The sequence below is a fragment of the Mauremys mutica genome, chromosome 2 (genome assembly GCF_020497125.1).
Source record: "Mauremys mutica isolate MM-2020 ecotype Southern chromosome 2, ASM2049712v1, whole genome shotgun sequence".
Taxonomy (NCBI): domain Eukaryota; kingdom Metazoa; phylum Chordata; order Testudines; family Geoemydidae; genus Mauremys; species Mauremys mutica.
This window is the reverse complement of record NC_059073.1, coordinates 297,095,291-297,121,897: the sequence shown is the minus strand read 5'-3', so window position 1 is coordinate 297,121,897 and position 26,607 is coordinate 297,095,291. Positions and strand designations below refer to the sequence as shown.

The following is a 26,607-nucleotide window of genomic DNA, read 5'->3' as shown; positions in this document are numbered from 1 at the left end:
TGGGGGCGGGGAGTGGTTGGATGGGGCGTGGGATTCCTGAGGGTCTCTCTGGGGGCAAGGATGTGGATTAGGGTTGGGACAGTCAGGGGACAGGTAGGGGGTAGGCTCCTAGGGGGCCAGTTAGGGTGAGGTGGTCTCAGGAGGGGGCAGTCAGGGGACAAGGAGCGGGGGGTTGGGGATTCTGAGGGGGGCAGTCAGGGGGTGGGAAGTGGGAGAGAGTGGAAGGGACAGGAGCAGGGCTACGGTGGGAGCGGGGCTCCTCCATCTTCTTTTTTGATTTTTGAAATATGGTAACCCTAGAACTGACTAGATGGCCAAATAGGTCTTTTCATTCTGTACTTTCTAGGAAGCACTGCCTCTGAATCCTAATCCACTGTGCAAAGTAGGGATCACTAAAAGAGTGTTACAAACCTGCCAACTTCACAGTTCAACTCCAAGATGCACCTTCCTTGTCCCCATGCATTGGCACACCATGGATTCTGCACTAAACCTTTCCCAGTCATCTGCTATAGGTTCTAGTTTACACCATATAAACCTCTACCCCTATATAATGCGACCCGATATAACATGGGTTCGCATATAGCGCGGTAACCCCGGGGCTCCAGCAGCGGGACTTGGGCGGCGATTTAAAGGGCCCGGGGCTCCAGCTGCTGCGGGGAGCCCCGGGACCTATAAATCACTGCTGGAGCCCTGCTATCGCTACCCCGGAGATGCAGCAGCAGGGCTCAGCTGGCAATTTAAAGGGCCCGGGCTCCCCGCAGCAGCCGGAGCCCGAGGCTCTTTAAATCAGTGCTGGAGCCCTGCCGCTGCTACCCCAGGGCTACGGCAGTGGGGCTCAGCCAGCGATTTAAAGGGCCCGGGGCTCTGGCTGCTGCGGGGAGCCATGGGCCCTTTAAATCAGCGCTGGAGCCCTGCTGCTGCTGCTAGTCCGGAGCTGCGGCAGCAGGGCTCGGGCGGCGATTTAAAGGGCCTGGGCTCCCCGCAGCAGCCAGAGCCCCGGGCCCTTTAAATCACTGTCGGAGCCCTGCCACCGCTACCCTGGGGCTCCGGCAGTGGGGCTCGGGTGGCGATTTAAAGGGCCCGGGCTCCCCGCAGCGGCCAGAGCCCCTGCCTCTTTAAATCACTGCCAGAGCCCTGCCACCACTACCCTGATATAACGGGGTTTCACCTATAATGCGGTAGGGATTTTTGGCGCCCGAGGACTGCATTATATCGGGGTAGAAGTGTATATAGATGTGGACCTATATGCTGTTATCTACCCCCTTTCTCTGACAGATGCTAGACTTTTTTGTTGCATCCTGCATAGATTTGTGTTGTCCTATAGCATCAAAATAGAATAGCCAGAGAGGATCTTTTAGTCCATGTAGGCCCTTTCCCTGCACTAGGCAGGATTTGCCTCTATCATCATCTGCTGAGAGTTTTCTCCAGAGCCTTTCTAACCTCTTCTATCCATTAAGTTTATTCAATTTAGTTTATTGTTCAAATTCTGCCATTATTACAATGCTGTTCGGCTTCTACCCAATCCTGCTCTATTGTTTCTCCCTACACACAATTTCCCTTCTTGCTTACAGTACTGGCTCAAGCTCCTAGCTGTACAGCCATAATACAAGGGACTGTTTCGTTCTTTACTTCCTCAGTAAAAGAGCAGGAGCAGGACTGTTTCTAAACAACAACAAAAATCCAACTCCCATAATCAGTTTAGCCAAGGGAGATAGCCATCAGCCATTCCTAAGAATAATCATTGGGGAATATAATTCTGGACTACATTGGGGGAGACTCTGAGAATACAACCTCTAGCTGGATATATTCAGTGGTATCTCTAGTTAATCTATGGCATTAACATACTGCAGTGGTAGAAATATCTAAGTTGGAAGCAACAACACTAATGGTGATTCTGAATAACCTGACCAGAAAGCACAAACCTGGAGTAATAGAAATGTCCAATTAAATCCTGGACTGAGTCAGACTTGTACAAGGAAGAAAGGCTGTTGCCACTTCACCTTCTCTTATCAGTGGAGGCAGCACAGCTGGAATCTCCACACATGACCATCTGGCACCTGAAGGGGAAAATTTACCTAATCTAAAGTTCTCTGGCACATGTGGTGCATACTTATGCTCCAGCCCCTGCTCTTCCTTTCCTCACACAAACAAACAAGTATTATTTATGTATTTCTTTTTCCTGGAGACTGAACCCATCCTCTGAATGTAGCTGCTCTGTTTAACATGTACTGAAGAGCCTACACACTGGGTAGCATGCACACAACTGATACAGCAGCCTAATAAATATGGAAGCACAGTTGCAGATAACTCGCTCTGTTTCCCTTCAGAATGTTTTGCCTGTGGTCAGGTTAATGGAGTAAATGAGAGCTGAATATCTTTCACATCCCAGGAACCTCACATTCCCACTCTAGCCTTAGCTTAAGACTGCAGGACTGGAGTGGTTTTAAAATTGAAAAGGTTTAGCCCAAGCATTGAGAAGTATGCTCCCCCATTTACAATAAAAGGCCTCACTATCCAGGACAAAGCAGGGATCTGTCTCACACCAAATGAATTTATAAGATAGTACTGACTGTTACATCATCACAATCCAAATTCAAACGCCCAAATAGGTCTCTGAACACAATGGTCAGAGTGAAAGCTATGGTATACAAAAGCAGAGAGGCATGGATGTCCCCTTCCAGAACTGGACAAAGGAAACTCAGGAGTACACCAGAAGAGGACAATTCCCTAACAGGGAACACCTGCAAAGATGACAGAGGAGGAGATAGCAATATTAAAACAAACTACATTGTTGAGAAGAACAGTGCACTACAAACCTGAACTTATTTTTCCTTGCATGAGAGTGAAGAAAAGGATGCAAGTAGGAGTATCCCAGAAGAGGAGTTCAATTTCTCAATCATCAATATGTCATTCATTCAACTTTGGCAACTGCTTTTTGGGCTGGGAATCATGTTAGGTTATTATTACAGACTGACCTGGCTGCTACATAGATTTGGAGTTTGAGGGGTGGGCATGTGCCACTGCTCTACTTCTTGGCTGTTTAATAGGTTGTAATTTTCATAGCCTGGATCTCCTATACTTCTCAAGGGAAGCTGTTTTTTCTAGGAGTTCTCAATCTCTACTGCTGGAACTTGATTGAGGCAGACAGTGCTTGTAACCCAGCAGCATCCTGAAGTACAGTTACAGATTAAATAAAGGGGATGAAAGTTTTTTCTGGTATAGGTAGTACATCTGTGGTTGAAACATAGGGTTAATCCATGGAGTCAGAGAAGAGAAGTCACTGCAATTTTCTTACATGCTATGAAGTTGCACATCTTGGATTCTGCAGCACTTCAGTGATCAGGAGGAAATGTCTCTTGAGCACTGTTCCTAATGTTACAGCCAGCACAGCACAAAAGTAATGAAATCAGATACCTTACATTGTAGCCTTCCAGTAATAGTAACTGTAGCTAAAGCAGTTATACACACAGAGCACCACTAGATCATTTCCACTTTCCCAGAATGCTTCCCTTTGGCTCCAACCTCACCACTACTGGCTCCAATGATGTCACTGGCAGTTTTCTTATCATAGAGGGAGTTATTTTCCTCTTAGCATGGCAAATTTGAGCATCATGATGAGTTATTGGCTTGTGTGAAACAGACTTCACTCCATCTTTCACTCAAGGGGATAAGGTCTTGCAGAATGAATGGCCTGCCTGTACCTCTTCCTTTTAGATGTTTTGTCACTTAATGGGCAGAAATCTTTCTCTCCCATGGGGGAGGGCAGCCCCTTGGCCAGTTCCAGTTGGAATGGAAGCTGCGTTTGGGTAACTGAATGATTCCACAGCTGGAAGAGAGAACATTGTGTCCAATTTCAGGAAATTATCAGTGCAGAAAGTTGTCATAGGAGACTCTCAGAACACAGCTGAAACCATGAAGAATGAGAACCGCCTTTGTTTCTCCACATCCACAGTCTCCTGTAACATCTAGCATCCCCCCACCCATGAATATATGGTATAGTCCAATAAGTTTGCTGTGTAGTGTCTGAACTTTCTACTAAAACTCAATGATGCAAGTAGATGGATGAACATTTAATCCTTATTAATATGGACACCTCAATGGGGAATAGAAGTCTTGTGCCCTCTCCGGCCTGGAATGGTTTGAGACACTCACATTAGCAGGATTTTCAGGGGTCACGCTAAAGCTGGTGTTGTGACTGGTGTTGCTGATGGCACATTCTTGTCCAGTCATTAAGCAAGTCCATGTGTAACAGTGAGCTAAGTAACACTGAGACGTCCACTGGCTCTAGGTTCACAATGCCAATGGGAGGTTGTGAATAATGTTTATGTGTTACGCACTCCCAGAGACTGTTCCAGTTCCTGCCGGCGCTGTTGGATCTGAAAGAATAAAAATTATAGGTCTGTACAATTCTGCAGATTCACACATTATCAATCAGTAGGTGGTAAGATTCACTCTGCCCACGCCCAGTTAGCCAGAGTGCATGACACAAGCAGGCTAAGTTACATTTCCTCCTTACCTTGCAGTAGAAATATCTGCTCACAGCCTCCTGGGACCAGGGCTCATGATAAAATTCAGCTCTACGCTCCTCCTCAGGGTTCCCAACCACATCAGTCATCACCTGTGACAGAGATGCAACGATTCCTTACCACATCTCTTATAATCTGCATGTTAACCCTCTAACATACCTGGCATCAAAGTGTCCCAGCAATGGCTATGCGGCTCCCTCACCAGCATTAAATTGTCAGGATCTTAACCAAAAATCCTTACTACAGTGCTGTCCTTATCTAAAATCCATATCTCTCCTGACTCCACTCCATTTCCCAACAGGGAAAGAACTGCTATGGAGAAAGTCAGTCAATTAATAAATTAGGAAAGGGGAGAAAAACTGAAGGCTAAAAATTGGCCAGAAACTTGAGGTACTTTTTCAATATCTGCATGAAAATATAAAAAGATTTGAACAATTTATGAGGAAAGAAAAATCTTTAAATGGTTGAGATTTTCAAAGCAGTGCAGGGAACTTTAAGTCATTAAAAGCAATGACCAAATCCCCTGCACTGCTTTGAAAAGCTGAGCAAATATAACTGTTGTTGCAGAACAAGGCAGGGGACATTTAGTGCATTGCACAGTCACAAATACACAGAATCCATGCTATGCCCTGGCTTGTAATAGTTCCCTAGGAGGACCCCTGCAGCGTGCAAAACCCCCAAGGGTTTACACTTTTCCACAAGGATACGCTGTATGGCCTCAATGTCTCCTAGACTGTGCTTCCAGGCTCCAGCACTCCCGCTTCTCACCTTAAGCTTTGCCCAGCTAGTCTGGCTAAAGCACACTCTTGTTAAGAGACTTTACACTCTTCAGAGATCAATGCACTTCAGCAAGTATCTGCTGCAGCTCCATGCAGCCTTCTCAAAAACAGAGTAGGGTTTATTAGTCAACACAGCATCAGGAAGTTCTTAAGTTAACACTCAGAAGCAAAGGATAAGGCTACGTCCAGACTTAAAAAACTACAGTGTCACAGCTGCACTGCTGTATTTTTCAGTGTAGACACTTACTACAGCGATGGGAGGGGGGCGGTCTTCCATCACTGTGGGTTTGGCTACACTTGCAGCTGTACAGCGCTGGGAGTTAAAGCTGTCTTTGTACAGCTGTGTAGGGAAAGCGCTGCTGTGTGGCCACACTGACAGCTACCAGTGCTGCAGTGTGGCCACATTTGCAGCATCTGCAGCGGTGTTGGAAGTGGTGTATTATGGGCAGCTATCCCAGCGTTCAAGTGGCTGCAACGTGCTTTTCAAAAGAGGGGGGTGGGGTGGAGTGTGACAGGGAGCGTGGGGGAGACAGAGTGAGTGGATTTTTGAAGCTGACACTGTGTCAGCTCCCTGCCTTGCAAGTTCTAAGGACTTGAAGATACACAGCACCAACCTTCAATCATTTTAAAAGTTTTGACCCCTTCCCCCACCCCTCTCTCATTCACTAAATGCAAACAGCCTTCAGACCAGATAAGCAGCTGCTCCAAAACGGACCCCCCCCCTCCGGGCTGCTTCTCTCCTCAAGCAAACACTAGCTGTGGACATTCATCCCCCTGCCTGCCTCTGCTCAAGCAAACAGTAGCTGTGTTTGTTTTTTAGATAAGCAGCTCCAGGAGCCCCGAGTTCACAACAAAACAAAGAGAGGCATCACAACAAAACAAAGAGTGTTATCTTTACTTAAAAAGCATTATGGGAAGGTTCCAGAGGTCAGTTACAGCGTAGTAAGATTAATCACTGTTTACACTGGCACCCCAGCGCTGTTCTCTTTATTCCTCTCGTCGAGGTGGAGCCAGCGCTGTAGCCAGGGAGATACAGCGCTGTATGTGCCTTGCCAGTGTGGACGGGGAGTAAGTTACCGTGCTGTAAAGCCACCACCAGCGCTGTAACTCTCAAGTGTAGCCAAGCCCTGAATGTAATCCACCTCCCTGAGAGGTGTTAGCTAGGTCAATGGAAGAATTCTTCCATCAACCTAGTGCTCTCTACTCTGGGGATTAGGGTGTTTTAACTATGTCTCTCCCTCAGTGGTGTGGATTTTTCACACCCCTGAGAGACAGTTATGCTGGTGTAACTCTTCACTGTAGACCAGCCCTAGGACAGATTTTAGACTGGCCAACCTCAGGGTTCCCTTGAGCCATGATGATGTAGGAACCATTTGGCTTCCTTTCTCTGTCTCTGTTCCTTTGTCTTAGTCTCAGTTGAGAGCTCCTGTGTCTTTGTGAAGCCAGCTCTTAACACAGATACCTGACACCTCTTGTTTTTAAGAACATAAGAATGGCCACACTGGGTCAGACCAATGGTCCATCTAGCCCAGTATCCTGTCTTCCGACAGTGGCCAATACCAGGTGCCCCAGAGGAAATGAACAGAACAGGTAATCATCAAGTGATCCACCCCATCACCCAGTCCCAGTTTCTGCCAAACAGAGGCTAGGGACACCATCCCTGCCCATCCTGGCTAACAGTCATTGATGGACCTATCTTCCATAAACTCGTTCTTTTTTTAACTCTATTATAGACTTGGCCTTAACCACATCTTCTGGCAAAGAGTTCCACGGGCTGACTGTGCGTTGTGTGAAAAAATACTTCCTTTTGTTTGTTTTAAATCTGCTGTCTATTAATTTCATTTAGTGGCCCTTAGTTCTTGTGTTATGAGAAGGAGTAAATAACACGTCCTTATTTATTTTCTCCACACCAGTCATGCTTTTATAGACCTCTATCATATCCCCCCTTGGTTGTCTCTTTTCCAAGCTGAAAAGTCCCAGTTTTATTAATCTCTCCTCATATGGCAGCTGTTCCATACCCCTAATCATTTTTGTTACCGTTTTCTGAACCTTTTCCAATTCCAATATATCTTTTTTGAGATGGGGCGACCACATCTGCATGCAGTATTCAAAATGTGGGCGTACCATTAATTTATATAGTGGCAATATGATATTTTCTGTCTTATTATCTAACCCTTTCGTAATGAGTCTCAACATTCTGTTTGCTTTTTTGACTGCTGCTGCACATTGAGTGGATGTTTTCAGAGAACGATCCACAATGACTCCAAGATCTCTTTCTTGCGTGGTAACAAGTTAATTTAGACCCCATCATTTTATATGTATAGTTGGGATTATGTTTTCCAATATGCATTACTTTGCATTTATTAACACTGAATTTCATCTGCCATTTTGTTGCCCAGACACCCAGTTTTGAGAGATCCTTTGGTAGCTCTTTGCCGTCTGCTTGGGACTTAACTATCTTGAGTAGTTTTGTATCATCTGCAAATTTTGCCACCTCACTGTTTGCCCCTTTGTCAAAGTTCCTTCCCCACTCTGGACTTTAGAGTACAGATATGAGGACCTGCATGTGAACCCCTAAACTGAATTACCAGCTTAGATCTGGTTTTGCTGCCACCACTCCCAAGTACTAACTCCCTTCCCTGGATAGTCTTGAGAGACTTCTTCACCAAGTTCCTGGTGAACACCGATCCAACCCTTGGATCTTAACACAAGGAGAATTTAACCATCCCCCCTCCTTTCCCCCACCAATTCCTGGTGCATCCAGCTCCAATCCCCTTGGATCTTAAAACAAGGAACAATCAATCAGGTTCTTAAAAAGAAGGCTTTGAAAGAAAGAAAGAAAGAAAGAAAGAAAGAAAGATCATCTCTGTAAAATCAGGATGGAAAATAACTTTACAGGGTAATCAGATTCATAGAGCCCAGAGGAACCCCCTCTAGCCTTAGGTTCAAAGTTACAGCAAACAGAGGTAAATCCTCTTAGCCAAAAGGAACATTTACAAGTTGAGAAAAAAAATAAAATAAAACTAACACGCCTTGGCTGTTTGTTACTTACAAGTTTGAAATATGAGAGACTTGTTCAGAAAGATTTGGAGAGCATGGATTGATGTCTGGTCCCTCTTAGTCCCAAGAGGGAACAACCCCAAAACAAAGAGCACAAACAAAAGCCTTCCCCCCACCAAGATTTGAAAGTATCTTGTCCCCTTATTGGTCCTTTGGGTCAGGTGTCAGCCAGGTTACCTGAGCTTCTTAACCCTTTACAGGTAAAAGGATTTTGGTGTCTCTGGCCAGGAGGGATTTTATAGTATTGTACACAGGAGGGCTGTTTCCTTCCCTTTATAGTTATGACACCCTTCTTTCCAGATCATTTATGAGTATGTTGAATAGGACTGGTCCCGGTACAGACCCCTGAGGGACACCACTATTTACCTCTCTCCATTCTGAAAACTGACCATTTATTCCTATCCTTTGTTTCTTATCTTTTAACCAGTTACCAATCCATGAGAGGATCTTCCCTCTTATCCCATGACAGCTTACTTTGCTTAAGAGTCTTTGGTGAGGAATCTTGTGAAAGGTTTTCTGAAAATCTAAGTACACTGTATCCACTGGATCCCCCTTGTTCACATGCTTGTTGACCCCCTGTGACGTTATTGATATAAACTGGGACCATATAGAACATGGTTTGCAACCAAGGTCCTGTAGTGGCACCAAATCTTAGGTAAAGGGGGTCATATAAGGTGTCTAAGACCAGGTTATGGGTTGCTGGTTATGATTATGCTGTCTATATGTATGTATCATTTTGTAGTTGAAGTTATAAGTATTGGCTCTATACTGTCTGTATTTTGTATTTGTGCTCTGCTTCTGGGTGACATCCCAGGCTTTGGCTACACTTACACTTCAAAGCGCTGCTGCGGCAGCGCTGCCGCGGCAGCGCTTTGAAGCGCTAAGTGTAGTCAAAGCGCCAGCGCTGGGAGAAAGCTCTCCCAACGCTGTCCGTACTCCACCTCCCTGTGGGGAATAATGTACAGCGCTGGGAGCCGTGCTCCCAGCGCTGGGGCTTTGACCACACTGGCGCTTTGCCCTGACCTTTTTCCCTTTATGAATAAACCTTTAGATTTTAGATTCTAAAGGATTGGCAACAGTGTGATTTGTGGGTAAGATCTGATGTGTATATTGACCTGGGTCTGGGGCTTGGTCCTTTGGGATCGAGAGAACCGTTTTCTTTTATTGGGGTGTTCGTTTTCATAACCATTCATCCCCAGGACGAGTGGCACTGGTGGTGATACTGGGAGACTGGAGTGTCTAAGGAAATTGCTTGTGTGACTTGTGGTTAGCCAGTGGGGTGAAACCGAAGTCCTCTTTGTCTGACTGGTTTGGTTTGCCTTAGAGGTGGAAAAACCCCAGCCTTGGGCTGACTGCCCTGTTTGAGCAATTGGTCCTGAATTGGCACTCTCAGTTGGGTCCCGCCAGAACCACATCGTCACAGTGGCGTGAGGCATGAGTTCCCTTTATAAAAAACATGTTGACTTTTCCCCCCAACAAATTATATTAATCTATGTGTCTGACAATTTTGTTCTTTACTATAGTTTCACCCAGTTTGCCCGGTGCCAGGATCACTTCTGGAGTGATGGCACCATCTGAAGACAAGGAGGTGCCTGTATAGACTGGAGGTGGCAAAGATACCACCAGTACTGTCAGAGTGGGGATGGCCAGAGGTTCTGTAAGACAGAGGGAGGGGCTGTGCGTGACAGTTGGTGCTGTGAGCGAGATGGCATCCCGCGCTCATGGCAGGGGTTCCAGGCTGCCCAGTAGGGCCAGGCATAGGGGGTCACCAGGCAACAGCAGCACCTGCGGGCAGTAGAACCATGGGTTGGCCAGCGGAGCATACACCAGAGGATATGGTTGGCAAAAGGTGGGGTCTGGTAGGCTGGACCACTCGGAATCGGACGACAGGTCTGGTAGGGATAGAGTCATTCGGACTGTCGGGGCAGGAAAGGTGGGATCGTCCAGGAGCAACAGAGGCGCACCTGTGGAAAGGCCCGGGGGAGAAGTGTGGAGCGGAGTGAGAGGCTGGAGCAGGAGCAGTTCGTCCGTGGGAGATGGTAGGCGGAGAGCAATTGGAGGCGTGGAGTGGGCAGGGGAGCCTGCACAGAACAGCATGAGCTCAGCCATTGGTGAGAGGGAGGGACAAATGTCCCGGCATTCACAGCACCGAGCGGACAAGTCCGGATGGGCACGGCGGAGTTGACAGAGGCAAGGGCGATGGCAGTGGGCCAGTCACCATGTCTGGTGGCGGCGCTGGTGGAGGGCAGTGCTTGAACTTGTGCTCAGAGTGGGACTTCTTCAGAGCAGGAACATCTGGGTCAACCAACTTCTCAGCTGACCTGGCACAGCTTGTGGCAGCAACACTGCATTTGGGGGCAGTCCCTGTTGGGGAGCCACTCTTGTGCCCACGAGTGTGCTTCTTATGCACATGATGGGCTTTTGGCAGGTGCATCAGTGCCGTCAGTGCCAGTCAGGAAGGGCATGAGGAGGTGCTCACTGCCAGTGTTGAATGTCGTTCCAGAGGATCAGTGAGTCCCGAACCCAGGAGCGCATGTGCTTGCGGAGGCAGAGTTCTCTGGCCTCCCAGGTGCGCGGCGGGACGATCGGCAGATGGAGCAGTGGGCAGCGACGTGAGCCTCACCAAAGCAATAAAGACAACGTTGGTGCTTGTCACTCACAGAGAAGTAGCATGGGCACAAGCAAAGTGTTTTAATCCTACTGCCAGGCCATAGTCCCCGGGCAGGAGGGGAGTCCCCAGAGGGGAGAAGTCCAACAGAAAACTAACTAACTGATGATGAACAAACAGACAACAAACAACTAAAACTAGAAGAAAACTATGTACAACGAATAGAAGCAGTTCTCTTAGCAAGCTAAGAGCACTGAGGAACAGGGGTTGCGACTCTGGCCACGTTGCAGTAAGAGGGAACTGGAGTGACGTCGACTCGCACAGCCTCTTAAAGCCTCAGATGCGCCAAGCTGCGATGCACGATGTATGCGCAGGTCAATGGACACTACTATTAACAGTTCTTGCTCCAGCACATGGCATGCATGCTCACCCATGTTTAGAATCCACATAGGGACCATCACTTGAAGAAGAATTAGAGTCTCCATTTGTTTAATGCTCATTTTTAAATGTGCTGTTCTTGTCACATATTTCGTATAAGGGTTCTCTTATTTCTGTTTGGTCTAATTTTACATTGTAAATTCTTCAGCCATTGGGCTACTTCTTTTACACATTTAGTGAGGTGCATAGCAGTTTTGGGTGAGACAAATAATTATTGTTATTTATTGTAGCCATATTAAATTTAATTTGAATTTTTTTTGAGGGAGCTATTAATGATAAGATAGTGGTTTACCATAGCATACAGTGTAATAATCTAACTAATAATTAAAAATCCTATCTAAGTACAATGTGGGAAGTTAGTATTACTCAAAAAAAAAAGACTGAAATTTCTCAGTTACTGATTTTTGTATATTTAAACTGGCATCTTCAATATTGCAGTAATAGGGCTTGTCATTTAATCTCCTTTTTTTATTGTTTTAAGGAAATTAAAATCAAGTAAAAGTTATACTGAGACACTGTGGGATTGTGTGGCTGTGTTTTGTACAACTTCATAGGATTTAATTTCATAGCCAGAGGGCCCCAGCTCAGGCCTACACCCCAAACTCATCATCTGATCATAGCAGTTTAGTTATTAACTCCATGCAGACAACTCAAATATACATCTGCATTCAGGACTTCTGTGGGGAAGGGAAAATGTCTTTACTTGTTTCTGTGAATCATTATTATTCATTATTGTACTGCAGTAAAACCTAGAGTTCCCAGTCAAGGATCAAAACTTCATTGTGTTGGATGCTATAGTCATGAAATAAAAGACAGTCCCTGGACCAAGGCGAAAACACAATAGGTGGACAAAATAAACAGTGTTTTTCATTAAAAACGGTAGTCAGACTTGCCCTCTAACTAGTCATTATCACCTGGCAGCTTTTTGTACACATCAAGGCAAAGGTGAGTCTTAAAGGGGGATTTGTATGGAAAAGCACCTACCATGCTCTGAGGTGCTCAAAATAGCAAATACTTTACCAATTTTTTAGTAAAGCTACATGGATCAGAGCCGATCAAAAATATTTGTTGAAACCTTTGTGAACTACAAACACTTCTCTCACATGACAATTTTTCTAAAAGATCTGCTCTAGAAATTATTTTGGGGAAGTTCTATGACCTGTGTTATATAGGAAGCCAAACTAGATTATCACAATGGTCCCTTCTGTCCTTGGAATCTATGAATCTGAAAATGCACAGCTCAAGCCCGTGCTCCACTGCCTCCTCTTCCCTCCCAGAACACCTGCTCACCTTGAGATCCCTGCTCTGGGATCGGAGAAGGTCTTGAATGTATCCTTTGGGATCTTTGGAAAAACTCAGCATGAAATCACGTTGTATCTTTAGCTGGTTTATAGATTCGATTGTCTCATGAATCTGAAAAGTAGAAGAAATAATATGGACGTTCTTGTATTTAAGTGTCCCTAAGCCACAGTGAGTCTGAGTTTATCCTCTTCAGCCCATCTGTAATTCATATGAAACACAGAACTGTCATTTTGACAAATAACAGTTATTAAGGATCCCAAGGCATCTTTCCCATGAATAAGCATGTTAACTATGATATCTTGGCCATGTTCTGCTTTCCTGACTACTCATACACTTCACCTAGTTACAGAATTCTTCTTCACATCCTGCCCTAAACTGTTGGATAGTGTGAGGCATGCACTGTCAAAGAGCTAATTTATTACACTGGAGGATGCAGTGATTTCTGTGTACACTGAGCAAGTTTGCTAAGTCTGTAAGATATTTTGGGATCTTTCTGGATGAAAGATGCTATATAAATATTTAATTAGAATTGTTTCTATTAAAACAAAGCAACAAATATAGGCACAGATGCAGGAAAACACTAAAGCACAAGGGGCCACAACAGTGGTACCCTTAACTCACCCAACAGTATTGTTAATCTATCCAGCTATACTCTTAGCCTGGCAGAAGAGTCTGTCCTATCTTGGGGCCTCTCCTTAAGAATATAAGAAAGGCCATACCGGGTCAGACCAAAGGTCCATCTAGCCCAGTATCTGTCTACCGACAGTGGCCAATGCCAGGTGCCCCAGAGGGAGTGAACCTAACAGGCAATGATCAAGTGATCTTCTCCTGCCATCCATCTCCATCCTCTGACGAACAGAGGCTAGGGACACCATTCTTACCCATCCTGGCTAATAGCCATTTATGGACTTAGCCACCATGAATTTATCCAGTCCCCTTTTAAACATTGTTATAGACCTAACCTTCACAACCTCCTCAGGTAAGGAGTTCCACAAGTTGACTGTGCGCTGCGTGAAGAAGAACTTCCTTTTATTTGTTTTAAACCTGCTGCCTATTAATTTCATTTGGTGAGCCCTAGTTCTCGTATTATGGGAATAAGTAAATAACTTCTCCTTATCCACTTTCTCAACATCATTCATGATTTTATATACCTCTATCATATCCCCCCTTAGTCTCTTTTCCAAGCTGAAGAGTCCTAGCCTCTTTAATCTTTCCTCGTATGGGACCCTCTCCAAACCCCTAATCATTTTAGTTGCCCTTTTCTGAACCTTTTCTAGTGCCAGAATATCTTTTTTGAGGTGAGGAGACCACATCTGTACACAGTATTCGAGATGTGGGCGTACCATGGATTTATTTAAGGGCAATAATATATTCTCAGTCTTATTCTCTATCACCTTTTTAATGATTCCTAACATCCTGTTTGCTTTTTTGACCACCTCTGCACACTGCGTGGACATCTTTAGAGAACTATCCACGATGACGCCAAGATCTTTTTCCTGACTCGTTGTAGCTAAATTAGCCCCCATCATGTTGTATGTATAGTTGGGGTTATTTCTTCCAATGTGCATTACTTTACATTTATCCACATTAAATTTCATTTGCCATTTTGTTGCCCAATCACTTAGTTTTGTGAGATCTTTTTGAAGTTCTTCACAATCTGCTTTGGTCTTAACTATCTTGAGTAGTTTAGTATCATCTGCAAACTTTACCCCTTTCTCCAGAACATTTATGAATAAATTGAATAGGCTTGGTCCTAGGACTGACCCTTGGGGAACACCACTAGTTACCCCTCTCCACTCTGAGAATTTACCATTTATTCCTATCCTTTGTTCCCTGTCTTTTAACCAGTTCTCAATCCATGAAAGGACCTTCCCTTTTATCCCATGACAACTTAATTTACGTAAGAGCCTTTGGTGAGGGACCTTGTCAAAAGCTTTCTGGAAATCTAAGTACACTATGTCCACTGGATCCCCCTTGTCCACATGTTTGTTGACCCCTTCAAAGAACTCTAATAAATTAGTAAGAACTCTAATAGATTAGAAGAAGATGTTCTGAGAAGATGTTCTGAGGAATGGTATTCTTGATTTCCCATTCACAATTGGGGGAGAAGTATCTGCTAAGATTGTGTGCTAAAGTGTTCTACATACTAAGTAAATGTACAGCTGATAGAAAGCTCTAATATCTGTTGCGCTAGTTCTAGTCTGATGGCTTCCTGGCAGAGAGGAAAAAAACCTCTTGCCATCCTGCTTGTTGATGTAGACTATGGTGGTCATGTTTTCAGTCATTATTTGGATTGTCTATTCCTTGATTTATTGGAGAATGGACTTGAATGCTTTGAACACAGCTCTGAGTTGCAGAAGATTGATGTGCATTTTTGTTTTCAATGCAGTCCATAGGTCTTGTACACCAAGGTCTTCCATGCACATTTCCCAACCCAGAAGTGAAGCATCTGTTACTAAGGTCCTGGATGGGAGAAAGGGGTGGAAGGAGACCCCTCTGCAGGCATTTGCAAGGGCCTTCCATAATTTCAGGTATGACATGAGTAGAGGGAACTCACAGAGAGGCATGTCTAGATGACGTCTGGTGAGTTTGTAAACCTGTCTCAACCAACCTCACATGCAATTGAGGTGAATGTGTCACAAAGGTACAGGAGGCCACATGACCAAGAGTGGTGAGACACATCCTTACACATCCGTATCTGGGTTTGATTCTAACTGTAGAACTGGCGCCACTAGTTCTCAAACCTGTCCTGAGGGAGGTAGGGCATGGATCTTATGGAGTCCAGGATCACACTGATTAATATGATTCACTGGACTGGGGGAGAAATGGGGCAGTGCCAAGTTCATTTTCTGCAAATTGACGTTCATACCCAGGCTCTGGAACAGAGCCTGAAGCACACAGACTGAGGACTGATGAAAAGATCTTCCCCGCACCAGCCAGTCATGCAAGTGTGGCTTGTAGGTTATAAAGCCTGCTTGCTTGCATGTATATCTTTTGTGAGTTTAATTGTTTGTTACATTATAGGTTTGTTATTTGTTATTATAATAGGTTTATCAATTTGTATTAGAGTATTTTAGCTGTAACAGAAGGAACCTATAGGTAACATTCTGTATGTTAAGCTAAGGCAAGTTAACATACATCTATTCGAGACCTTTACCCTAGATAAGTGGTGATGAGCTAAAGCATACAGTATATATGTTTGTGACCTTTCACATAGATAAGTGAGCAAGTTAAAGCAAGTTGTTAGGTAAGGCCACACAAGTTCATGGCCTGTTTCAGACTTAACAGGTACACCACAAAAAACATGGAAATAACTGGTTAGGACAGAAATAACAGAGGTGAAGATGAGCTCATGGTCTCTAATAGTTACAAATATGTCATTAATATGCAGGAACATACCAGCCTATAGAGTAATTGTACCCTAACATTTTTGTGGGTGAGAAAGTTAAATTTGGACATGGAAGGAGGGTACTTAGGGTTCAGGCAATCCTATAATATGGGCAACCCACCATGTTGGGGAGGTTCAGCTTGTTTATTGTTAGTTTTAAGTAAACTCTAAGTTAGCTTCTATAGTCTTTTATAGCTTTTAACTCTAGCTTCTTCTAAGTTCTTCACCTCTCACTCAAGACTTGAGGAACCTGGACCATTAAACTCACTTGGCATGCCAGAGGCAAGGCTAATCCTGTGTCTCTTATCACCAGGTTACTAAGGAAGGGTGTGAGTATATTAAATAAAAAACGTTTATAGTATACAATACCACATGTACTGCTAGAACAATATCATTGCTTTTGTAATTGGTTGATTATTTGATTTCTCTTCTATTACTGTTCCACTTATCTCAATAGAAGGCTTAAAGCTGCCTTTGGTTCTCAATGTGAGTTTCCTTGTCATACATCCTGAGGGTCCCTGTAAATCTGTGTAGCCTGATTCTGGGACAAGAACCTTATTATATTCTGATCAGATTAACTGGTGAACCTATACCCATATTATCTAAACAATATACGGCACGTAGCAAAGTGCAGCAGGGCCCCCTTTGGCTTCTACCTCTGCTAGGTTCACAAAGTCACACTGGGAAAATGGGTTTAGTAACTACTGGTGCACTTTATTCTCAGGCTTGTTCCCACCACCATTTCACCATGTACAAGTAACCCTTCACTGTCTGCAGGCAGAAGGGAGGGGAGAGCTACCTCTCTACTTCCATGCGCTGACTTTTTCCTTTTCTCCTGCTCTCCCCTGGCTTCCTTCCCCTGAGACTTTTATGCAGCCCCAAGCTAATTAGGTAGCAGCTGTCTCCGCTTCCCCAGTTAGGGCCAGGTTACCTCCAGCCCACTCTAACTGGTTCTCCTAATGAGGAGTGGGCATGGCAGAAGGCTGAATCTGCAACCCTTGGCCCAGCACCCTGTCACACACCTCCCCACTCTTCTCAAACTGCCAGCTTCACCCCTCCACGTCCTTTCCTTCCTCTACCAGAGGGGCCTCTATGGGGGAGTCTTTTCCCCTCTTTCGGGTCAATCCCAGGGTTTTCCGTGTGGGTTTCCTTCATCCCTCACCCACAGAAATTACATTGTGTGTGGGGGTGGATGGCCCCACAGCTCCGCTGTGACCCACAGGTCCTCACACCATTGACAGTCCCTTGGGTGTTCCCCTGTCCCCGCCCTTTCTTTCCATCAGGGGTTCAGGGTTCATCCCGGCCCCCTGCTGGACACTCAGGGTTTCCTGTCCCCCAAGCTCATCCAACTGGGCCTGGGCCTCTTCCTTTGGGGCTTCGCTAAGAAGGGCCTCCACCAGGTCTTGCTCTCCAGTCAAGGACCCTGGGGCAGATATCTCGCCCATAGCCTCCCTCTCCATTCTCAGGCTCTGTTGTCTAGAGGTTTTCTGCTCAGGGGTCTCTAGCCACTTCTTCGGGAAATCTCTCCTTTTCCATGTCTTGGGCTTTTGTCCCTCTTCCCACTCCTGAGAAGGGGTCCCAGTCCGTACCGACTACCATGGGATAAGGTAGGCCCTTTATTACCCCAACCCGTTGCCACTTAAACCTGCCCTGAACCTCAAGGGGCACCTGGGCCATAGGATATTGCCTCCTATCCCCATGGACACATTCTAGGTCCATCTTCACACAGGGAGTCCACCTGTGTGGCCTCACCAGCTTTCTTTGTACCGGAGAGCAGGCTGAGGCCAAGTCCACCAGGCCTCTCTGGGCTTTCCTCCCCACCATCCCTGCCCTCCAGCATTTGCCCAGCCACAAATCTCCACCCACCCACAATCCATGTGGGGCAGTCCCCCTGCTTGTGTCCCAGTCATCCACACTGCCATCAGACCACCAGTCAGGACCCTGAGGGAGCCCCACGTCTGTCCTCCCGTTTGTTCTCCGGGCCCTTCCCAGGCGGGGTTTCTCTGGGCCTTCTCCCAGTCTCCAAGTCCCTGCTCAGCTGTCCCTCCTTCCTGGGGAAGTCCACCTCCACGTACTCCTTTGTAAGTTTTACAATTGCCTCAACCATATTCGGTTGGTGCCTCCTCACCCACACCTTTATGTTCTCAGGGAGGCCCTGTAAGAACTGCTCTAGGATGAGCACATCCATGATCTCCCCCACTGTCTGGGTGTCCGGCCTCAGCCAGCGGGTGGCCCAGTCCGTTAACTTTTGGGTGAATGCCCGGGGCCGCAACCCCTCCGTCCATCTCACTGCCCGGAACTTCTGCTGGTACTTCTCCACGGACAGCCCCACCCGATCCAGGATGGCTACCTTTACTACTTCATAATTCCTGGCCCGCTCTTCACTTAGGGCCATGTAGGCCGCTTGGGCTTCGCCGGCTAGGTAGGGAGCCAGTCGCAGGGCCCAGGTTGCCCTGTCCCATGCAGCCCCAGTGGCTACCCAGTCAAATGTGCCTAGGAAGGCGTCGGGGTCATCCTTCAGGCCCATTTTACATAGTCCTAAGCCTGGCGCCCGAATGCCATCCCCTCCCATGGGATTCACCACTTTCTGCAGGAGCTGCTGTTGGATGTTGGCCTGCTCTCGAATGAAGTCCTGCAGGCTCTTCTGCTGTTCTGCTTGCCAGGTGAACAGGGGGCAGCACCCCAGTTAAAAGGGCACCGAGGTCCAGGGAGGGACACGGGGGCCAAACTGCAAGCAGATCACTGGTCTGCAGGGGGCGCTCCTGGGTCAAAGAGCTAATTGCGAGGATGACCAGCAGGAGGCGCCGCAGGGGTGAGTCCGCCAAGGTCCATGATGAGTTGCCAGCCTCCCTTTTTCTTTAGGCTAAGGAAACACTTGCTGTAGTACCCTTTTCACTGGCATTGAAGAGATGTACCTGAATTGTTTTGCTTTCTCATTTGTCACCATCAATACCAGGAATGAGATTATGGGGATGGAATAAAAGAATTCAGCACCCTTTAGAGGCACCTGGTATTTTCTGTCTACCAGCTGAGACATAGGAACTCTCATGGTTGGTGTTTGCCACAGCACTCTGGTTAGGTTCATAGAGTCTCATTGACTGGGAGGACTATGTTCCTTGCTGACAAAGCCAGCAACATGTTCACTAATTTGTGGGACGCGCATCTCCTCATCTGGGTTCTGGAGAGCGTCTGCTACTGTCTTGGGAGCTCCTGTTACCCGTCTGAACTGTCCATCTGTGGGGCAGTAGGGGGAACTACCATCTCACTGGGTGAGAATGACAAAAGGGCCACTGGTCCCAAAGAATCTCGGAGAGGGAGGGATAGCTCAGTGGTTTGAGCATTGGCCTGTTAAACCCAGGGTTGTGAGTTCAATCCCTGAGGAGGCCACTTAGAGATCTGGGGCAAAAATTGGTCCTGCTAGTGAAGGCAGGGGGCTGGACTCAATGACCTTTCAAGGTCCCTTCCAGTTCTAGGAGATTGGTATATCTCCAATTATTACCTTTTTTACCTTACCTAGCTGCTGGTTCCTCTAACTCTTCCTGAGGTAGGGTGCTCTAGGTGGCTGAGCCATCACGGAAGTAGTCTTCAGGTATTATGATCTGTCTCCCTGGCCTGCAGTGCTGTGATCCAACCAGCGCCCCAACAGGCCCACATTGGGATCGCAAGGCACAAGCAGTGACCAGGTTGATGGGAACCATTGCTCATGGCCCTGAGGGCTTCAGGGTCTGTCCCTAGTGAAGTACCTGGGTCCTCTGTATGACACCAATGTCCATGGAAATTCCATATGTGTTGATGGTCAGGGTCCTCCATGCCACCAGACGCCAAGAAAGAGACTGAGAAGGTTTACTCCATTTCCATGGACAGTGCTGTAGCCTTGGGCGAGGAGCTATTGTCACAGAAATACTCAGGACTGCACTGGGGGAGCGTCTCAGTACCAACAGTTGGGCTGAAGTCAAAAGCAGAGGAGATTCTGGTTCAAGCTGTATGGCCAGGTCCATCAGTGCCATGTACTTAGATGGTGCTGTAGGGCGCCAGGAAGGAGAAAAATAAGTCAGTATTGCTCCAGCCCCCAACAGTGCTGGAGCAATCATCAGGCTCCAAGATGGTGTCCCTTGCAATGTCAAGAGCTTGATGCCAAGGCAGACATCAGCACCAGAGCCAAAGAATTGACCATGGCTGGTGCCAAGCTCCTGGTCGAGGTTGGTGCTTTCTGTGCCAATCTAGACACGCCAGGTTCTAGCATTTTGGTGCCCTCAGATAAGTACCAGCATGAGAATGAGCTTTTGCAGGAAGCACGCAGGAAGCTGGAGGGGTTAAGGCTGCCTCCATGAGGAGCTGTTTGAGCCTGATGTCTCGCTCCCTCTTGGTGCGTGGCTTGAAAGCCTTGCAAATGGGGCACTTAGTAGATAAGTGCGACTCTCCCAGGAGTTGTGTGGATCTCCTGTTGGCATAGGCTGTGGCAGGCCGAGCACGGCTTGAAACCCGGGGAGCCGGGCATGCGCTCCGGTCCCGGGCGCGGGAGAGGGGCTAATCCCCGAACCCGCTAACTAATATAACACTAAAACTACTAAATAACTAATAAAAACAAAGAACTGATAAGATAACTAACTATGTACAATTTCACAAGAGAATAACTATGAGGAAGCTAGGGAAGTGGAGGTCAGCTAAGCCGCACTCCACTGTTCCAACGACCGACACGGGCGGTAAGAAGGAACTGAGGGTCGGGTGGGTCGGCTGGGGTATATATCCGGTGCCGTAATGGCACCACTCCAGCGGGCGCTCAGCCGACCCACTGAGTGTTGCTAGGGTAAAAATCTTCCGATGAACGTGCACGCAGCGCGCGCACACCTAACTGGAATGGATATGAGCAAGCACTCGAAGAAGAACTAGTGGTGTTCCCCAAGGGTCAGTCCTAGGACCAGTCCTATTCAACTTATTCATAATGATCTGGAGAAAGGGGTAAAAAGTGAGGTGGCAAAGTTTGCAGATGATACTAAACTACTCAAGATAGTTAAGACCAAAGCAGATTGTGAAGAACTTCAAAAAGATCTCACAAAACTAAGTGATTGGGCAACAAAATGGCAAATGAAATTTAATGTGGATAAATGTAAAGTAATGCACGTTGGAAAAAATAACCCCAACTATACATACAATATGATAGGGGCCAATTTAGCTACAACAAATCAGGAAAAAGATCTCGGGAGACATCATGGATAGTTCTCTGAAGATGTGCATGCAATGTGCAGCAGCAGTCAAAAAAGCAAACAAGATGTTAGGAATCATTAAAAAGGGGATAGAGAATAAGACGGAGAATATATTATTGCCCTTATATAAATCAATGGTACGCCCACATCTTGAATACTGTGTACAGATGTGGTCTCCTCATCTCAAAAAAGATATACTGGCATTAGAAAAGGTTCAGAGAAGGGAACTAAAATGATTAGAGGTTTGGAACGGCTCCCATATGAGGAGAGATTAAAGAGGCTAGGACTTTTCAGCTTGGAAAAGAGGAGACTAAGGGGGGATATGATAGAGGTATATAAAATTATGAGTGATGTGGAGAAAGTAGATAAGGAAAAGTTATTTATTTATTCCCATAATACAAGAACTAGGGGTCACCAAATGAAACTAATAGGCAGCGGGTTTAAAACAAATAAAAGGAAATTCTTCTTCACACAGTGCACAGTCAACTTGTGGAACTCCTTACCTGAGGAGGTTGTGAAGGCTAGGACTATAACAGCGTTTAAAAGAGAACTGGATAAATTAATGGAGATTAAGTCCATTAATGGCTATTAGCCAGGATGGGTAAGGAATGGTGTTCCTAGCCTCTGTTTGTCAGAGGGTGGAGATGGATGGCAGGAGAGAGATCACTTGATCATTACCTGTTAGGTTCACTCCCTCTGGAGCACCTGGCATTGGCCACTGTCGGTAGACAGAATACTGGGCTAGGTGGACCTTTGGTCTGACCCAGTACGGCCGTTCTTATGTTCTTATGTTCTTAAATGAATATATGCCAGCATCTTAGGATACTTTTGCAATAAGATAACCATAGAGCTAGCTATTGGGACATGAACTGATGTAAGTGATGTGTTAATAGTCAGAAATTTAACTATGGTTAGCCAGAATACCACATATTGTTAGCTGGTACAAACCTAGGTAGGGGCCCAAACCTTATGCAATATGATCCTGGACATATGGGTTGAAAGGAAAAGGTATACAAAAGATGCAGTTATCCAACCTGTTGTTGGGACATCAGGAAACAAGCAGGTAGGAAGCCTAGCCCATAGCTCTTCTCTGGGGGTGATATCCACTTACTTTTCTTTCCATCTTTATTTTTAAATGGTCTCCATAAACTTGTAAGCATGCACAATGTCAGATTGTAAACATGAACAAAGCAGGAAATCACTTTACTGTACCTATCTTATTCTTATACTATGTATATTGATTTTTTCCATGATTTCAATCATATTTGCCTGCAGAAACTAAAGCTAATAAGGTACCTCTGTGTGTTTCACCAATTTCATCTTCTTAATTAATTCTAAAGTAGCTGCCTGAAAAAGAACCTATTTGTGACATGCGCATGTTACACCCTAATAAATAATTTTATAATTGCAATAATTGTTCAGGCTACAGAACAGTGCAGGGAAGAGTGGGTTGAAAAGGCAGGGAGCAGAGCTCTGCAGTGAAAAGTATTGGGGTGGTTTCTCCATCAATCACCCAATCACAGGTACATAGCCCCGCTCACTGTAGCATCTGAGTGCTTTACAGTCTTCAGAGTTGTTATCCTCATAACACCCCTTGGAGGTAGAGCAGTGCTGCTATCCCTGTTTTACAGACTGGGAACTCAGACACAGAGGCTAGTCTATTCTTGAAAGTTTCAGTAAAACTCTCCTATGTAGATGCAAAAAAGTGATTTTGCCAGTATACCTTATATTGAGTCAGTGGACAAAATAAGCTAAGCCAGCAAAAGCACTTTTATGCTAGTACAACTGCATCTAAACTAGAACTTCTGATAGGACGAAAATGTCACCGAAAATCACACCCGTAACCAACATTGCTATGCTGGCAAAAGCTTGCAGTGCAGACCTGGCCCAAATCATATGGTATAAAACCCCTTTTTTGTTACTTTGTTACCACCTCCACCACAATATGATGATGATGTTCGTCCATCGTTATCGATGAAGACCTCAACAACTCATTTGTTCGATGACTGGGCTCTGTGCGTCCGAAGATGACTGATCAGTCCGATTTGGGCATGGAACGTCCTGTCACACGTCGGGCAGACATGTGATGGCACTGTCGATGATGTGCGGGCAGCTCTGGACTTGCGCAGCTCACGCTTTCTTTCAGCCTCAGCAGTACGCCTTGCCTCAGAGGTATTACTGCCTGTGTGAATGAGGCTGCGCCATGCTGGACGGTTCAGTGCGAGGGTTTCCCATGTGGCAGTGTTGATCTCGAGGGATTTCAAAGAGGTCTTCAGCATGTCCTTGAACCGCTTCTTTTGTCCTCCATGGGAGCGCTTTCCCTGGGTGAGTTCTCCGTAGAAGAGCTGTTTAGGAATGCGCTCGTCTGACATTATCACGACATGTCCAGCCCATCTGGTCTGGGCTCTCATCAGCAGTGTGTGAACTGACGGCAGACTGGCTCTGGTAAGGACTTCAGTATCAGGCACTTTGTCCTGCCATCTGATTTTTAGAAGCTTTCGCAGACAGGAAATATGGAAGTGATTGAGCCTTCGTGCATGACTCCGATAGACAGTCCACGTCTCGCAGGCGTACAGCAGAATTGGAAGCACCACTGCTCAGTAGACCTTCAGCTTCACTGGCAGGCTGATCCCTCGACGTTCCCAAACATTGGAGCGCAATCGGCCAAATGCAGAGCTGGCTTTAGCAATTCTGCAGTTTACTTCATCATCGATTGACGCTGCTCGGGAAAGGGTACTGCCCAGGTACGTGAAGTGGTCCACTGCCTGAAGTCTCTGTCCATTTACAGTGATGGACGGTTCCGAGTACGGAGCATGGGGAGCTGGCTGGTGCATGACCTCAGTCTTCTTGATGTTAATGGTGAGACCGAAGTTGTTGCATGCAGATAAAAACTTGTCCATACTGGCTTGCATTTCTGGCTCTGTACTAGCATTCAGAGCACAATCATCGGCAAAGAGAAAGTCTCGAAGTACAGTTTCCTTCACCTTGGTGATGGCACGCAGTCGCCTCGGATTGAATAGTTTCCCATCAGTTCTGTACTTCAGGCCTAATCCTTCAGTGCAGTGTTGAAAGGCATCAGTCAGAGTGGCAGAGAATATCATGGTGAACAAAGTGGGTGCTAAAACACACCCTTGCTTGATGCCGTTGGTGACTGGGAAGGCCTCAGATGTTTCATCGTCATCCAGGACACGAGCCATCATACCGTGATGAAATTGACGTACCATTTGTACGAATCTGTCTGGACAGCCGAATTTCGACATGATCCTCCACAGGCCCTGGCGACTGACAGAGTCGAACGCTTTCGTGAGGTCCACAAAAGTTGTGTAGAGTTCACAATTCTGCTCTTGACATTTCTCCTATAGCTGACGCGCAGCGAAGATCATGTCAATAGTCCCACGTCCCTTGCGGAAGCCACACTGTGATTCTGGCAGTAAGCCCTGCTCCAGGTGAGTGATCAATCGGTTCAATAGAACCCGTGCAAGAACTTTCCCCGCTGTAGAGAGCAGCGAGATTCCACGGTGATTGTCGCATACCTGGCGATTGCCCTTCCTCTTATAGAGGTGCACGATGGACGCGTCTCTAAATTCCTGTGGAATGGATCTCTGCTTCCAGAAGGACTGAAACAGCTCAGTGAGTTTCCGTAGCAGCACGGGTCCACCGTCTTTGTACACCTGTGCTGGTATGGCATCTGACCCTGGGGCTTTGCCACTTGACAGCTGGTTGATGGCTTTCTTCACTTCGTCCTCTTCTGGTGAAGCATCCATGGAGTCATTGACTGCAACCTGGGGCATCTTGTCAATGGCCTTATCATTGATGACTGAGGGGCAGTTGAGAACTGCTTCAAAATGTTCAGCCCATCTCTGGAGAATCTGCGTCTTCTCTGTAAGGAGCACAGTGCCATCAGAGTTCAGGAGGGGAAAGCTCCCAGAAGACTGTGGACCATAGAGTGTGTTGAGGGCTTCATAGAACTGCTTATAGTCGTTCCTGTCCGCATACGCCTGTATTTCATCTGCTTTGGCGCTCAGCCACAAGTCCTGCATTTTGCGCAATCGGTTCTGTACTGTTCTGCGAGCATTGATAAAGGTGATCTTCTTTGCTGCTGAGGATGGGTCGTTCTGATATGCACGATGCAGGAGGTGCTTCTCAGCAAGTAAGGCCTGGATTGTGTCGCGAATCTAGAGCTGACTTCGCCATCAAGAATCATCTTGTTCGGAAACTTGCCAGTCCCCCCAAGGGTGTGAATGACCGACTCATGACAATGCAGGTTCCGCTCCAAAAAGGAAAACAAGCTACTTTGATCAGCGCATACGCTCCCACATTGACCAACCCAGAGGATGTGAAGGATAAATTCTACGAAGAACTAGATGCTCTGCTATCATCAGTGCACCGCACAGACAAGCTGATCCTGCTTGGTGATTTTAACGCAAGAGTCGGATGCGATGACGCAGCCTGGGAAGGAGTCATTAGGAAAAATGGAGTGGGAAAGTGTAACAGCAATGGCCTGTTACTGCTGAAAACTTGTGCAGCACATGACCTTCTGATCACCAATACGGTCTTCTGCCTCCCTACCCGTAACAGGACTTCGTGGATGCATCCCCGTTCCAAGCACTGGCATCTGATCGACTATGTCATCATCAGGAGAAGGGACAGATAAGATGTCAGGGTTACAAAAGCTATGTGCGGCACTGACTGTTGGACAGATCACAGGCTCATAGTATCCAAAATGAAGCTCCGTATCATGCCGAAGAGACGACCACAAGGCTGTAAGGCTCTCAAAAGGATCAACGTGTCGAAGCTGAAGAACAGCCGCATCACTGAAAATCTAGCGGAAGACCTAGAGAATGAGCTTGCTGATCTTCGTATTGAAGATGATGCTGAGAAAGACTGGGAGCGATTCTGCAACACTGTTCATACAGCTGCATCGAAGGTATTGGGGCCCTCCACACGCAGGCGGCAAGACTACCACGATATAACACTGTCCTTGGGAGCCAAAAAATCTTACTGTGTTATAGATGAAACTGTGTTATATTGAACTTGCTTTGATCCGTCGGAGGGCGCAGCCCCGCCCCCCCGGGAGTGCTGCTTTACCGCGTTATACCCGAATTCATGTTATATTGGGTTGCGTTATATCGGGGTAGAGGAGTATTTAATTGAAATGACCAATAAATATTTTGGGAAAGGACTTTGTTGTTTAACATTCAACACCCCAACTGTTATAATCATTCAGTGAAAGTGGAAGGTATACACACAGTTTTTGTACCAATTTACCTATTTTGGTTAGGGGTGTGATTTTACACTGAAA

General features: G+C 46.3%; 1 protein-coding gene across 11 annotated transcripts in view; it reads right to left on the bottom strand.

Moving 5' to 3' along the window:
• Nucleotides 1-1,110: 1,110 nt before the first annotated feature.
• SMARCD3 (SWI/SNF related, matrix associated, actin dependent regulator of chromatin, subfamily d, member 3) overlaps nt 1,111-26,607 on the bottom strand; it is a 197,454-nt gene continuing 171,957 nt past the window's right edge. For all 11 annotated transcript variants that reach the window (XM_045005229.1, XM_045005238.1, XM_045005228.1 and 8 more), the window contains 3 exons: nt 12,702-12,824; nt 4,517-4,618; nt 1,111-4,376 (listed from right to left, as the gene is read on the bottom strand). In XM_045005229.1, the coding sequence (XP_044861164.1) occupies nt 4,323-4,376; nt 4,517-4,618; nt 12,702-12,824 (279 nt within the window). In that variant the 3' untranslated portion in view covers nt 1,111-4,322. The remainder of the gene's footprint in view (nt 4,377-4,516; nt 4,619-12,701; nt 12,825-26,607) is intronic.